The sequence below is a fragment of the Bubalus kerabau genome, chromosome 13 (genome assembly GCF_029407905.1).
Source record: "Bubalus kerabau isolate K-KA32 ecotype Philippines breed swamp buffalo chromosome 13, PCC_UOA_SB_1v2, whole genome shotgun sequence".
NCBI lineage: Eukaryota > Metazoa > Chordata > Mammalia > Artiodactyla > Bovidae > Bubalus > Bubalus kerabau.
This window is the reverse complement of record NC_073636.1, coordinates 53003813-53018594: the sequence shown is the minus strand read 5'-3', so window position 1 is coordinate 53018594 and position 14782 is coordinate 53003813. Positions and strand designations below refer to the sequence as shown.

The 14782-nt window shown below is 47.4% G+C and overlaps 2 protein-coding genes and 5 non-coding genes across 9 annotated transcripts; 6 read left to right on the top strand and 1 right to left on the bottom strand.

The window, feature by feature from the left end:
* The first annotated feature begins 2191 nt into the window (after positions 1-2191).
* NOP56 (NOP56 ribonucleoprotein) lies at positions 2192-7497 on the top strand. Its single transcript, XM_055544375.1, has 12 exons — positions 2192-2256; positions 2411-2500; positions 2865-2979; positions 3587-3748; positions 3894-4092; positions 4433-4620; positions 4702-4853; positions 5040-5140; positions 5508-5656; positions 5877-5998; positions 6185-6319; positions 7036-7497. The coding sequence occupies exons 1-12, from the start codon at positions 2254-2256 to the stop codon at positions 7408-7410; spliced, it is 1791 nt and encodes a 596-aa protein (XP_055400350.1). The 5' UTR covers positions 2192-2253; the 3' UTR covers positions 7411-7497.
* On the top strand, positions 3364-3435 carry LOC129626295 (small nucleolar RNA SNORD110). Its single transcript, XR_008701906.1, has one exon. It is a non-coding gene; the product is annotated as a small nucleolar RNA SNORD110 (small nucleolar RNA).
* LOC129626278 (small nucleolar RNA SNORA51) lies at positions 4180-4315 on the top strand. The gene has a single exon (XR_008701891.1). It is a non-coding gene; the product is annotated as a small nucleolar RNA SNORA51 (small nucleolar RNA).
* Positions 5204-5289, top strand: LOC129626291 (small nucleolar RNA SNORD86). The gene has a single exon (XR_008701903.1). It is a non-coding gene; the product is annotated as a small nucleolar RNA SNORD86 (small nucleolar RNA).
* LOC129626267 (small nucleolar RNA SNORD56) lies at positions 5715-5785 on the top strand. Its single transcript, XR_008701881.1, has one exon. It is a non-coding gene; the product is annotated as a small nucleolar RNA SNORD56 (small nucleolar RNA).
* LOC129626266 (small nucleolar RNA SNORD57) lies at positions 6044-6115 on the top strand. Its single transcript, XR_008701880.1, has one exon. It is a non-coding gene; the product is annotated as a small nucleolar RNA SNORD57 (small nucleolar RNA).
* IDH3B (isocitrate dehydrogenase (NAD(+)) 3 non-catalytic subunit beta) lies at positions 7489-12473 on the bottom strand. Of its 3 annotated transcripts, XR_008701584.1 has the most exons (13): positions 12392-12473; positions 12192-12272; positions 11968-12066; positions 11754-11874; positions 9889-9949; positions 9679-9811; positions 9441-9574; positions 9246-9348; positions 9019-9165; positions 8684-8778; positions 8517-8577; positions 7721-7918; positions 7489-7625 (listed from the first exon to the last, which is right to left on the bottom strand). XR_008701584.1 is itself a non-coding variant. In XM_055544376.1 (12 exons), the coding sequence occupies exons 1-12, from the start codon at positions 12425-12427 to the stop codon at positions 7832-7834; spliced, it is 1158 nt and encodes a 385-aa protein (XP_055400351.1). In that variant the 5' UTR covers positions 12428-12473; the 3' UTR covers positions 7489-7831. The 3 variants fall into 3 exon arrangements, 2 of the variants coding, with proteins under 2 accessions (XP_055400351.1, XP_055400352.1); XM_055544376.1 differs by having other exon boundaries at positions 7489-7918; XM_055544377.1 differs by lacking the exon at positions 7721-7918 and having other exon boundaries at positions 12392-12469.
* Positions 12474-14782: the final 2309 nt, after the last annotated feature.

Genomic DNA, 14782 nt, shown 5'->3' with positions numbered 1-14782 from the left:
TCATATTTACTGCTACTTAAAAAATTATCCCCAAATTCAGTGAATTTAACAAACAGCTCAAAGGCAAAGGAGATATCATCTTTGACATCACATGCTGCAGAGATGCCCACGGAGGTCAGGATTATGAAGCACAAGGGGAGATAATTTAGCAAAGAGAGGGAGATAAAGGAGTGTTCAGAGAAGGCAATGGCACCCTACTCCAATACTCTTGCCTGGAAAATCCCATGGACGGAGGAGCCTGGTTGGCTACAGTCCATGGGGTCGCTAAGAGTTAGACACAACTGAGCGACTTCACTTTCACTTTTCACTTTCATGCATTGGAGAAGGAAATGGCAACCCAATCCAGTATTCTTGCCTGGAGAATCCCAGGGACAGAGGAGCCTGTTGGGCTGCCGTCTATGGGGTCGCACAGAGTCGGACACGACTGAAGTGACTTAGCAGTAGCAGTTGAGGTGCACTTTTCTTCAGCTACTCCTCTAAGTTAGCAAACTGCTTTAACACAGTTCCTTTATAACCAGAGGACTCAAATCTATCTAAAGCCATGAGGTACACTTTCAACTCAGTGACTCTCAGGCTTTTAGTACATAATCCACAGAAATGTGCATATACATAACATATATATGGTGTATATATTTGTATATACATGTATATATGTATATTTACACATATGTATATATACATGTTTAAAACAAAAATTTTACAAATCAATACTCCTTACTCTATGTGATGGACTATTATTCCCTTATTTTTTCATCCTACTTTTTTAATGCTGGCCAAGAATGTCTAAATTAATTCTGTAAACCGATTAATGGATTCCAACATTTCCTCTGAAATTCCCTACTTTAGCAGACAAGCACCTGTAACCCCAGGAATATTTAGGATTAAGTATAGAAGTAATCAAGTAAATCAGTCATAGCAGTAATATTTTCCAGTACATTTTGGAAACTTCTATTTAATTTGGCATTTATAATGCGTTAACATTTTCATGTAACAGATTAATTTTGCAATTCCATTTTAAAACATGAGATGGAGTAACTAATCCAATTCCATTTTAAAAACATGAGATGGAGTCTGAACTCATGATTCTAAATGGATACAGGCAACAAAATGTAAGCACATTTGTAAGCAATATTAAGACTATGAGATTTTAAGATTTATGATTAAAATTTAATCTACTAAATTTAATCCAGATTTTAAGAGCTCAGTACTCGAATCTTGTCAAATAACTGCTTAAGAAAATACCTTGAATTTATAAATGCACGCTAGTTGTGGGAATTTAAGTTGTAAAAATCCCCTTAGGATGATTTATTTTTAAATTTACCAACATATATATACCATTTTGGGTTAACCAGGTTTTGGACTTGTAACTCAGACATTATTAAAGCAAAACTATCAATAATTTCAAAACAGTCTCCTGAGTGCCTTAAAGCTGCCCAGAGGACACGACAGCAGCTCCTGTTCACTTGAAACTAACGGGGTACTAAGAAGTTGGGAAGTGCACCAGGGCGAGTGACACGTGGCCCCGCTACAGAAAGGTTCTGCCGAAGCAGGGAACAATAAACCGAACCGAAAAAAGATGGGATCATCTTTCTTTCCTACTTCAGCGCCTGAAGCCCTTATTTTTAAAAATAAAATATAACTGAAAAGCACGAAGTCCGGCAATGGGAATCACGACTTCAAAGTCCGCGCCAGCGCGCCCCAGGCCCAGCTTCCGCCCCAGTGATGAGGAAAGCCCGCGCAGAACCCTGGCCCAGGAAAGGGTAGACCCCTATTGCTGGGTGGGGAAGCAGAGGGTCCTGGTATCCTGGGGGCGGGGGCGGGCCTAGGTCCTGAGATGCCTAACGCTGCGGAGACTGGGCTCCGCAACAGTTTTTGCTCTGAAGTGTCGCCGCGAAAAGTGCTGGGGCCTCCAGCCCGGATCCCACCAAGCTCTGCTGCCTGTAATTTACAGGATGAAAACAAGAGTGAATGGACAGTTAGCCAGAAAAGCGCCTTTCCAAACCGTTTTGCAGCCTGCAGGGCCCGTTCCGGCCGGCGCGTACCAAGCAACCATGCCGCAGCAGAGATCGGAAAAGGAAGACTTGCCGGCGCTCGCGCCCCTGCGGGCCGTACCACCCCGGGCGACCCCTCCCGACAGAAGGTACCGTCCCCGGCCCCTGATTGGCCGACGAGGCAGGGGCGTGGCCTCCGGAGCCTGGTTCCGCGCGCCAGAGCGCGCTCGCCGCAGTGCGAGCCGGACCAGGAGCGAGCGCCATGGTGAGGAGTGGTTGTAGGTTGCGAGCCAGGTGGAGGCCGTGGTTTAGGCCTGGGTTTGGACTGGAGCGTGGGCCGGGACCAGGGCCTTCCCCGGGGACAGGGCTGGGCAAACGTGAAATAGGCGCTTACTCTGGCGTTCCGGCTCCCTTTTCAGGTGCTGCTGCACGTGCTTTTCGAGCACGCGGTCGGCTACGCGCTTCTGGCGCTGAAGGAGGTGGAGGAGATCAGCCTTCTGCTGCCGCAGGTGGGTGGACATGGTGGGCTAGCCGGCGGCTCCGCAGCCCCTCGGGCCGCGCGTGCCCCAGCATGCACCGCGCGCTCCCACGTGGCCGGCCGCGCGTTGGGAGGTGCGCTGGGCCCGACAGTTCCAAAGCAGGGGGTCCTTACCTGCATTCGTGATTAGAATTGCGTTAGAAGCATTAAAAAGTAAGCTTCCCAGACTCCACCCCGTACCGTTGAAGCGCAACCTGGATTTAGGACCCATGATCTGTCCATTTTTAGTGTTCGGTTGGTCCTAAAAGTGCGTTCAGGTCCAAGAGCTGCTGCTGCTTTACTGCGCCCTAGAGGCAAGAGGGAGGGAAGAAAATCACTCATCTTTCTCCCCCTAGGTGGAGGAGTGCGTGCTGAACCTGGGCAAATTCCACAACATCGTTCGTCTTGTGGCCTTTTGTCCCTTTTCCTCGTCCCAAGTTGCCTTGGAAAATGCCAACGCTGTGTCTGAAGGTGAGTGAGTTGGCCACTAAATATTGTAGGGAGATGAGCCGAGATGTAGTTCTTGCTACTGTTAACCCTTTAACAACCTAGGATGTAGGCTTTATTTCTTGTGGGCACTGTAGTAATAAATGATTTTTAAGTGAAATCAGGCTGGGGTTGAGGGGCTGGTATAATGGTAGATCCAATCAAATGTGGTTCTCTGCTAGTTTGTTCAGTTGATTGCAAAGGGCAATTTTGATGCCAAAAGCCTGGAGAAAGAGTTTTAGTCCCAGAAGGCAGATCTGGTACTAAATACATCCATTGTGCTCCAGGGTGTGTTTCAAGCTTTCAATAATATATTTTACATTTACGCTATCGGGCCTGAGTTCTGTTCACCTATGGTTGATGCTGGCTTTGCAGTGATGACTTGAGTCTGTCAATCCCCTGAGTGAGTTTAATCACTGATGTCTCCATGTCTCTGAGCAAAGCCTCTGAGTAAGAGGAGGTCTGTAGGCACAGGCCATCTTAGCATGCTCTGCAAGACCAATGTAAGATCAGTCTTACTGATCAGTAGTTGCTTTTTTACGATTTAAACATCCTTCAGCATGTTAGTGGGAGCTCTGTTCTTTGCCTTGAGGTGTTGTTCATGAGGACCTCCGCCTGCTCTTGGAGACTCACCTGCCACCCAAAAAGAAGAAAGTACTTCTGGGAGTTGGGGACCCCAAGATAGGTGCGGCTATACAAGAGGAGTTAGGGTACAACTGCCAGACTGGAGGTGTCATAGCCGAGATCCTTCGAGGTGAGACAGTTTTGAAATCCGGGGGTAGGGGTGGTTCTGGAAACCCAGCAGGTTGCTTTTTAGAAGCCCTCCTGCTTGTCTGGTGCCTGTGTGTGCAGGAACTAGCTCAGAGCCTTTCCTTACTCACAGTCTCACCCTCTTCTAGGAGTTCGTCTGCACTTCCACAACCTGGTGAAAGGTCTGACTGATTTGTCTGCTTGTAAAGCCCAACTGGGGCTGGGACACAGCTATTCTCGTGCGAAAGTTAAGTTTAATGTGAACCGAGTGGACAATATGATTATCCAGTCTATTAGCCTCCTGGACCAGCTGGATAAGGATATCAATACCTTCTCCATGCGTGTCAGGTAAAGTGCAGGGGTGACCTGAGAAACAAGGTCTTGGGTCTGTGGGTTAGCTAATTTTGAATCCTGAAATCAGGACTGGTAGAGCTGGGCCTCCTGATGCTTACCACAGGCTGTGTTCTTACACTGACTGTATAGAAAGAGGAGGCAGAGTAAACCCACCCCATATACACCTCAGCCCAGGCAGGCCCTTTACCTGGTCTGCATTGTGAATGGGGAGACATGGAGGTTTTTGGATCTGATTTGTTCCCATTTCCTCCAGGCATAAAGTAGATATGGAGAAGGCTGAGTGTAGCTTTGAGGCATGGCAGCTGGGCCAGGGAGTGATTGTGGTTCTTTGCAGGGAGTGGTATGGGTATCACTTTCCTGAGCTGGTAAAGATCATCAATGACAATGCTACGTACTGCCGCCTTGCTCAGTTCATTGGAAACCGGAAGGAGCTTAATGAAGAAAAGTTGGAGAAGCTGGAGGAGCTGACAATGGATGCAGCCAAGGCTAAGGCTATTCTGGATGCCTCACGGTCTTCCATGGGTCAGTACAGAGCCTAGCAGTGAAAATAAGGTATGGGGCTCTAAATATTGGGCTTCTGCATTCACACTTGACATTCTTTAGGCATGGACATATCAGCCATTGACTTGATAAACATCGAGAGCTTCTCCAGTCGTGTGGTGTCTTTGTCAGAGTACCGCCAAAGTCTACACACTTACTTGCGATCCAAGATGAGCCAAGTAGCCCCCAGCCTGTCTGCCCTGATTGGGGAAGCGGTACGTCATGGGAAACCAAAAGATGGGGGATTATGGGATTACCATGTATATTCATCATATTGTTGTTGTATTTCGTGACCTATCATATCTTCCCCAGTTGAACTTGATGGGGAGGAGGTTGAAGCAAGTTATACAATTGTTACGTTGGCAATTCCAGCTTCATTGACTCCTTGACTCTTTCTCTAGGTAGGTGCACGTCTCATTGCTCACGCTGGCAGTCTCACCAATCTGGCCAAGTATCCAGCATCCACAGTGCAGATCCTTGGGGCTGAAAAGGCCCTGTTCAGGTACCAGTGAGGGCACCTGCTCACACTCAGGTGCCACTTCTGGTGCCCACTTCCTTGTTTGGGGATCACAGTGATGGTTGACCAGGGCTCCCTGACCTATACAGGCCTCTGCTATGGGGGTGATGGCCAGTCCTGGTGTCTGAGTGATTCCCTGGGCCCAGCAAAGGGACCAAGTTTCCAGGTCAGCGACATTGGATGCCTTCCCTCTGCCTCTGGGAGCGGTGGGTTGGCATGAGATGGGGTAGAAACACAACCTGGCCTGAGGCTCACTCTGGAAACTGCGGGGAAAGGGAAGGGAGGCACTGCTTTAGCTAACACCGTTGAAGTTTCTGATCTTAAAAGTCTCCGCTGAATATTCTTCTCCCAGAGCCTTGAAGACAAGGGGTAACACCCCAAAATACGGACTCATTTTCCACTCTACCTTCATTGGCCGAGCAGCTGCCAAGAACAAAGGTCGCATCTCCCGATACCTGGCAAACAAATGCAGTATTGCCTCACGAATCGATTGCTTCTCTGGTATGGGTGGGGAAGTGGGCAGTTGGGAGGGTGGGGAGGCTGACTACCCTAGCAGCTTCTACAATGATGGCAGTATTTTTCGTCAACAGCAGTTCACCTAGTGAGTGTTGATACTTTGGGTCTGAGTAAAGCTGAGGGTAGATGGAATACTGGAGGTTGAACTAGTAGTTTGTCCTTCTGGGGGCTGATGTGCTTTATTTACTTATATAAACACATCCAGAGGTGCCCACCAGTGTTTTTGGGGAGAAGCTTCGAGAACAAGTTGAGGAGCGGCTGTCCTTCTATGAGACTGGAGAGATTCCCCGAAAAAATCTGGATGTCATGAAGGAGGCAATGGTTCAGGTCAGTCTGGGTCAGGTCAGGTGGGGTAGAATAAGAGCTGGCTGTTGGAGGTGATGAACTGTCTTACCCTGACCATGTAGTGTGGAGGCAAAAAAACTGATTTAATGAGCCTGATCCAATAAAACCATGAGAGGGACCTAGGGAACCAGAAGTCTTCAAGCCTTTTCAGCATCTTTCTTTGGCCAGGCAGAGGAAGCGGCTGCTGAGATTACTAGGAAGCTCGAGAAACAGGAGAAGAAACGCTTGAAGAAGGAAAAGAAAAGGCTGGCTGCGATTGCCCTGGCTTCTTCAGAAAATAGCAGTGCCCCGGAGGAGTGTGAGGTCAGTAGTAAACTGTCAGCCCTCGGCCCTAGGTAAAGATCTCAGGTTGTAGGACAGAAAACAGCAGAACAAAATACAGCATCTCAAGTCAGGGTCTAGAGTACATGCTTATGGATTGAAATAAAGCCTTGAAGTCTTGAAATCTACCTCTTGATTCTATAGGAAGGAGATAGGTGCTAAGAGAACTCATTCAAGAGCCCAGAGAGCTGGTTTGTAGCAACACCTGTTCATTCCCTGGGCAAGTGTGTTCTGCTTCTGCTGCCTTCCAGAAGTTCTTAACCAGGGGTAGTGCAAACTGCTCTGCTTATTCTCAGATGTATCTAGAGATGATAGCAGCTCATACTGGGAATGGGGAACAGGGAGGGCTCCAATGTGCTGCTAGATTGTCAGCAGTGCCAGTGTTTCAGGGTCCCCTCTGGAACTTGGCATCATGATTCTTTTTTGTGACCAGCATGGTGAGGTTCTTCTGTAAATTACCTAAGGATATTTGTGTGTTCTACTTTTTAAGTGATGGAGGGGGTGGGGGGGGGGTGGGTGGGTTACATTTGATTTGACATGGATTTCCAAAGCTAGAACCATTCCATTAAAAATCATCCCAGAAACAGTGAGCAGTTTTAATGCCATTTTCACTAGTCTTTCTTCCCTGAGTACTTAACAGCTAGAATTCTAATAAAACAGATGACCCTTCATGCCCATTTTTCCCTTTCTGCCATCAGGAGACAAGTGAAAGACCCAAAAAGAAGAAAAAGCAAAAGCCCCAGGAGGTTCTTCAGGAGAATGGAATGGAAGACCCTTCTGTCTCTTTTTCCAAACCCAAGAAAAAGAAATCTTTTTCCAAGGAAGAGCTAGTTAGTAGTGATCTTGAAGAGACAGCTGGTACTGGAAGTCTTCCCAAGAGGAAGAAATCTTTTCCCAAAGAAGAACCAGTTACTGACCCTGATGAGTCAGAAAACAAGAGGGTCCCCAAGAAAAAGCGGAAATTGTCTTCCAAGGAGGAGCCACTCAGCAGTGGACCTGAAGAGGCTGCTGCCAGCAAGAGCAGCGGCTCCAAGAAAAAGAAAAAGCTCCGAAAGCTATCCCAGGAAAGTTAGAATGGACCCTAGTGGGGCATAACTTAACACAGGTATTCCCCATCCCATACCCTAGAGCCCAATAAAAATAAAAACAAATTCACAAGAGTCATACCATGTTTTATTGGACATCTTAACATGGGTGTGGGTGGGACCTATGGGTTGGACAGGGCACCAATGACAGCCTCAGTGAAGTCTTGGCAGGTGGCATAACCACCCATGTCAGAAGTTCGAACCTGTAGGGGAGAATTGTTATCATCTCTGTGGCCTGGGCCCCATCCCTAACCCCCCACCACCTAACTGTTCCCTAAGGAAGCCAGCTCCCGACAACCTAGGCTCTGCCCAGAAGGTAATTATGGTCTAGAGGTATAGGGCTCTTCTCTGGTCCACAGTACTGAAGGGAGGTGTGTGGTCCTTGTGAGGTTGGAGGGAATAAAGGGCTCTAGCCCCCATAGGGGTGCAGGTGGCCGATGACAGACTTGATGAAGTCGGTTGTGGTGCTGTAGCCGCCCATGTCTCGAGTCCGTACCTACAGCCACCACCGGCAATAACCGTGGTGAAGAAGAGAAGAGAGCCCATGAAGGTGAGGGGCAGGGCAATGTGATGGAAATGGAATCCAAAGAGGGTGACAAGGCCAGGAAAAGAAGATGCAATGCAGCAGAGATGCAAGGAGGCAGCCAGGTTTGGAAAAGCACAAACCTGTGCGCTCCTGTCTGCTGAGGGCCAGAGCCACGATTCATGCTCTGCTGCAGCCTCAGCAGGTTAAGCTCAGCATGAGTAAGATGGGAAATGCAAGTCAGACAGAAGGAAGATACCTAACTGCAGGGGTGGCAGATAAGGATAGGCTTCCAGGTGTGGAGAAAGTAGTGCCTCATCCTATCAGCTATCTCCCTCTGCTCCTCCATCTCCCCCACGCTAGATAGGAAGCTACAAGTTCTGCCAGTGGATGAAAGAGGAAATAGCAGATGGGAAACTAGGAGACAAAGATGATCAAGAGAATGAGACAGCCCTGACAGGATTGGGGGAAGAGCAGAAGCTCTGGGGACCTGGAGGGAAAGGAGGCCCCAACTCAGGTTCCCAGAAATTAGTGCCCAAGACCCTAAACCTCACAGCCTTTCTAAACTTACCTTGCCAACTTTAATCACCTTCTTCACTGCCTCTGCAATCATGTTGGAGTGATGCTCGAGACTGCCAATGTGGACAGAAACTAAATTACCCCCATGTCATCTTCCTGATTTCCCCACCCATGCTTCCCAAACCACCCAGCCACCATCCTATCCTGGCAGTGACCTACTTGAGATGCCGCAGCATGTTGGAAGCTGACAGCAGCATGGCTGTGGGGTTGGCTATATTCCTGCCCACTGCCTGGGCAAATGGATGCCGGGCACCCTGTGGACAGATGAGCAGGCCAGAGTCACTAGCAGCAGACATTCTGCAGAATCTGAGGTCAGGGAAGGGTATTACATGAGAGGTCAGGCCAGGAACACTGAGAAGATGCAAGGGCTGGGGGAACAAGAGCAGGCCAGGGTCATAAGCAGGCCAGGGGGATGCACTGGAGGAGAGCTATCAGGGATATGAGGTCAGATGAAGGGCACACACAAGAGGGCTGAGGGAGAAGACCTCACTCACCGTCTCAAACACTGCGTACTCTGCACTGTAGCTCTCACCAGGGACCACACCAGCTCCCCCAACCAGGCCGGCAGCCAGATTGTCAATAATGTTCCCATAGAGATTGGGCATCACCAGCACGTCAAACTGGTAAGGATTCTGCACCAGCTGAGGGCATGGAGAAGAGACATAAATCCAACTCCTTGCCTTGCTTCTCATTGAGAACAGAGACACTGGGAGGGCCTTACCTGCATGCAGCAGTTGTCTATGATCATTTTCTCAAACTTGATCTTGGGATACAGTTCAGCAACTTCCTCACAGCACTGCAGGAACAACCCATCCCCCAGTTTCCTGTTCATGGGCCAAAGGGAACAGATTCAGCTGGGAGAGTGCTGGGGGCTACCTTCCCAGGACCCTACCCCATGCAAAGTTATGTCCCTCACATGATATTGGCCTTGTGGACAGCCGTGACCTTGCCCCGCCCCTTCTTAGTGGCATAGTCAAAGGCGAACTTTGCGATCCGCTGTGATTTGGTTCGAGTGACAATCTTCAAGCACTCAATCACACCCCTCGCACTCTGCATAAGAGAGAAGCAGCTGGGTGACACTGGAAAGAAGGGAAGAAGGACCTATGCCTCTCTCCCCTCTTCACCCCTGCTGCCCACAGTTTCTAGGATCTCACCTCGTGTTCCAGAGAACTGTACTCCCCTTCTGTCTGCTCTCGAATAATCACCAAATCTAGATTGTTGTGTCGAGTCTTGTACCCAGGAAGTGACTTCACATGGACTACATTGGCAAACAAGTCCAACTTCCGCCTAGGGATAGGGCAGAGCCATAAACACTGTGCCTGGTGCCCCAGTACCCCCCTCACCAATAGCCTCCTATCACCTACCTCAGCCGCATATCATAGGAGGCTAGCTCGCCTTTATACTCCATTGGGGTGTGGATCTTTCCTGCATAAACAAAGTAGAGGTTGTGGGGGGAGAATCAAGCACAGGCCAAGTTCAAGGAAACCCGGAGTGGTGTCCCCTCAGTGACATAATGCAACCCACACTCCCACTTCACACTCCCAAATAAGTGACCCTTAAATGCCTTTGGAGGCAAGGGGCAAAGGAGAATCATGTAGTTAAAACCAGAAACATTGTGTCCACTGTTTCATTTCTAGTCACCAGACGTATGTTCAAACTTCAAAATGACCTAAGAGGAGAACAGAAAAAAATTTTCTCATGTTCTCAAAGGGCCTGGATTAAATAGGTTGAGAAACAACTTAGATCTGTGACCTTTCTTGATGTTTCTGTGTCTACATATGTGACATCTTTTCAACCAACACATATCATGTGTCAGGCACTAGGAATACCAACCAAAAAACAACAGAAACTCCTGTCTTCAAGGGGCAAACAATGCACTGGGGGAAGAAAGTCATAGGAAGGACATGATAAATACTGTGGGAGAGGTATTACCAACGTGCACAGGAGCACAGAGAAGAAAGGGATGCGCAGAGGGATCTGGCGGTACCAGGAAGTATCACAGAACATCTGGCACTTCAGCCAGACCTTAGTCTGAGTGAGTGTACCAAGTAAAATAGTGATCCCCAAAATGATATGTCCATGTTTTAACTCCCAGAACCTGTAAATGTGACTTTATTTGTTAAGACAGTGTCTGCAGAGATTATTATAAGTAAAGGATCTTGAGATGGATTCACACTGGATCCTTGTAGGTTCTAAACCCAGTAACAAGTCCTTTACAAGAAAAGAAGGAGAAACAGATACACAGACACAGAGTGGAGAAAACCATATCAAGACAGAGGCAGAGACTGAAGTGACACGTCTGCAAGTCAAGAAACACTGAGGAATGTCAGTAGCTACCAGGAGCCACCAGAGAAGCTGGAAGAGGCTAGGGAAGATTCTTCTCAAGTCTTTAGGCGAAGCTCTGCCAACACCTTAATTTTGGGATTCTGGCCTCCAGAACTGGGAAAGAATAAAATTTATATTATTTTAAGCCACCAAGTTTATAGTAATATGTGGCAGGATTCAGAAACTAATACAATGAGTAAGGAAGATTCTGACAGGAGGAACAAAAAGGAGCCAAAAGGAGAAGAATACTGTGGGCAGAAGGAACAGCAAAAGTCAAGACAATACACATTATTTGGAAACTAACACAGTCTGGAGTGACCAAAGAACAGAACACATGTTGCATAAACAAAGGCAGAAAAGCTGAGGCAGAAAAACTCATAACGAACTTACTTTCCTACCCTACGGCTGGGACTGGCAAAGTCATGGTGATCCTTCCAAGAGAAGAGCTGTACAGGATGGACTGTAGGGACAGAACTGAAAGCTAAAAAGTCTAATGAGGCAGTTACTGTAGGAAAGCAGAAGGAAAGACAGAAAAGAGGCAGCTAGAAATGGCATTTCTGAGACACAATTAACAAGACTTGATGACCACTTCCCTAGAGAGGGAAATGGCAATCCACTACAATATTCTTGCCTGGAAAATTCCATGGACAGAAGAGCCTGGCGAGCTACAGTCCAAGCAAAGAGTCTGACAGGACTGAGCACGATGACCCACGACGTAGCCCCATGACAGACTACAAATTCATAAAGCCTTCCTGCATAGAGCATGAGGCACATGATCCCTCAGCTCCTGGGTTTCCAACTGGGTTCCCACTGATGGTCACCAATCAGTGGTGAGAACTCAGAAGAGTTAATGTATTAGTGTGTGCTGAGGGAAGCTTAATGTGCATTTATTCGACACACATACCAATGATGGCCACTTTGTTCTCCTTCATGGAACTCAGCACCTGCTCCAGCTTCTCCTCAGATGCCATATTCTGCACCTCGCTCAGGTGATGCTCCTGGAACTCCACTGGGACAGAGGCAGCCTTCAAGAACAGGTGCCAAACATCGCAGCATCAGAATCGAGTAAGTCCTTTGCAACTCAAGCAATCGTCCCTGTCACGCCCCAGGCCACTCACCTTGAACACCTCCTTGACAGCGTGCATCAGCTCAGGCCCCACGCCGTCTCCTGGCAGCATAGTCACGGGAAAGGCGCCCTCCACCCTCACGTCCTCGCCCTGCGAGCAGGGGCAGTAGAGCTAGAGCTGGGGCGAGGAAAGGGGTTCTGGGGCGGGGTGGAGGGCATGACCAGGAAAGGAGATGTCAGAGGCCTGGGCGAGACTGGAGCCGGGCCTGCGCTTACCTGGGTCCGCGAGGAGGCTTGCGCCACAGTTGAGGTACACAGGCTCCTCCATGCTCCGGGATTCGGAGCGGCGACCAGTGCCTGCAACAGACACAAAAGCCTTTTAAGTCGGATCTGGGCGCCTCAGGCCCCGAATACTTCTGTGAGCCCGGTACAAACCCGCCGCCCTCCCGCCTGCCGTTGCGTGTCCCGGGCCTCACTCGGGTCAGCCAGCGGACACGGCTGAGGGTAGCCATGTCATTCGCAGGAAGTCGCGGAGAAGTGACGCCGGAAGCTGGAGCGGCCCAGGGCCCCTATTTCCGGCCCGGCAGGGATGTTGGGCGGTACCCTTATTTCCTCCAACCAAAACAGCTAACCTGATGGTTTTCCTCCGCTGGCATCCTCTCGGGCTCACCTCTTCCGGTACCCACTGATGCGGCAGAGAGCTGCTTTGTCTATTGCTTTACTTTCATTCACCGTATTTATGTTGAAACTTGAAAATAACATTAAAGGCGAATATGAGGTTTCATTTCTATCAAACGGTGACCTAAATTTAATAGCAAGTTGAAAGCAATACTGGAGAATATGTCTTAATGTTTTTGTGACCTCGTATTTGTTATTCTTTTCATCCATTCTCACTGAACAATCGTATGTCCGACACTAAAGACGTTAATGAACACCACACAATGCATAGGAGATGGTGTGTGCGCGCCTGGCTTCTTCAGTCTCGGAGCCTGTGCGGTTATTAATCTGTATTAATCAAGTTTCCTCGTTGTTTTTTCCTAGGTGATCTTGTTCTTTGCTCTGACCTTTGTTTTCGAATAGTGTAGCCCAGTCTTGAACTCCCCTGAGCAGGATAGTAATTAGAGACAAATTATCTCAACCTAGTAAGTGTGACCCTAAAAGGAAAGTTCAGGCCGATTTTCCAAATTTCAGTCACATGCCTAAAGCACAAGACACAAGTGGACGTGGAGCACTTGTTAAAAATGCAGACTTATGTCACTCCAGACTTGCTGAATCCAAATTTCAGGACTGGGTCCCCAGAAAGCATATTTAACAGGCTCCTTCAGATGATACACACAAATTTAAAACCACTAACTAGGTTGTCTGTGATTTATGTACCTAATCCTTCCAAAAGCATGCAAGGCGTTCTCCCAGCCCAAGGGAAAGAATGCAGTGGTTCTAATCTTGGGGACCAAGAACAGGCTTTGTGTCTCTTCTCTGCATTCCTTTAGGCAGGGCATTCTCTACTGTTGAGAGGTGAAAAGATTTAAATTAGAAAATAAATGTGTAAGAAACTTGAACACATGAAAAGTTCTGTGTCAATAAAAGGCTGTTAATAATATAGCTAATTGATATTATAATTGATATTAATTTTATTATATTAATTTTATTAATTATTTATTAATTATTTACTAATAATATTAATATTAATGTGACAAACTCCTCCATCTCCAGAATCAAAACCAGAGAACAGCACCATCTTGCCTTCATAGACTCCCTAGTCCCAAGTTACACACTGCTCTTGCCATTCACCACCATTTTTTTTCTTCCAAATATTGCTCTTTCTAGTAGAGAAAAAGTGGGAGATTTACAATTTCTCAAAGCTATGTTTTCCGTTACTTTAGGAAATTGAGGGCAGGAAAGGATATGTGCCATCTTAGTCTAATCTCTGATAATCTAATTTTCATCCCAGAAAATATTAATTTCCTTGAGGGCAGCTACAACATTATTTCCATACCTAAATTCTGCACAAATCTGAGTCCAGTCTGACAAACAACATCTGCTCAGGATACCAAGCTGTGTGGCTGTCAAAAGAATGAAAGGAATTGATTAGTGGTACCAAACGACTCAGGCCAAGGAAATGTGATCATCACTGTTTCAGGTTGTATTCTGGTGAGTTTGGTGAGCTCTCCTGGACTCTGAGTTCTTATTAAGGCATCTCTTACTGATATTACCTGAGAATAGGGAAGTTCAGTCTGGACCCTTGAATAGTTCCCTAACCAGACTCTTGGACAAGTGAGAGAAGTTAAACCATCTTGTTCCTTCGAGTTGTTATGAAGCATATATTAGTGTTCAGTGTGAGGCTGGATGATTTGAATGTCACTTTCCTAGGCCTATAAATACTCCAGTTCAGGGGTCCTAACCAGAGCTCCAGGTATCCATCAGTAGAAATCAGTACCATGAACCTGGATGAGGAAAATAAAAAAAATCCCTTCTTTATTCTCAATGACCTTTAACTGAAACTTAGTGTTTCCTATCATTACGAATGTAAAGTGAGGGACTGCCCTGGTGGTCCAGTGGTTAAGACTCTGCCTTGCAATTCAGGGGACATGGATTTGATCACTGGTTGGAAAACTAAGATCTCACATGCGCAGAGGAACTAAGCCCACCACCACAACTACTGAACCTGCACTCTCCAGAGTCCAAGCACCACAACTAGAGAAAGATCCTGCATGCCACAACTAAGACCTGGCTCAGCCAAATAAATAAATGTATTTTTAAATGAATGTAGAGTGATAGTGTAGTGCTATTTGTAGTACCCTTGATATTATCACTAATAGGAATTATAATTCATGCTGCATTTCATTTTCACAGATATCTTGAAATAT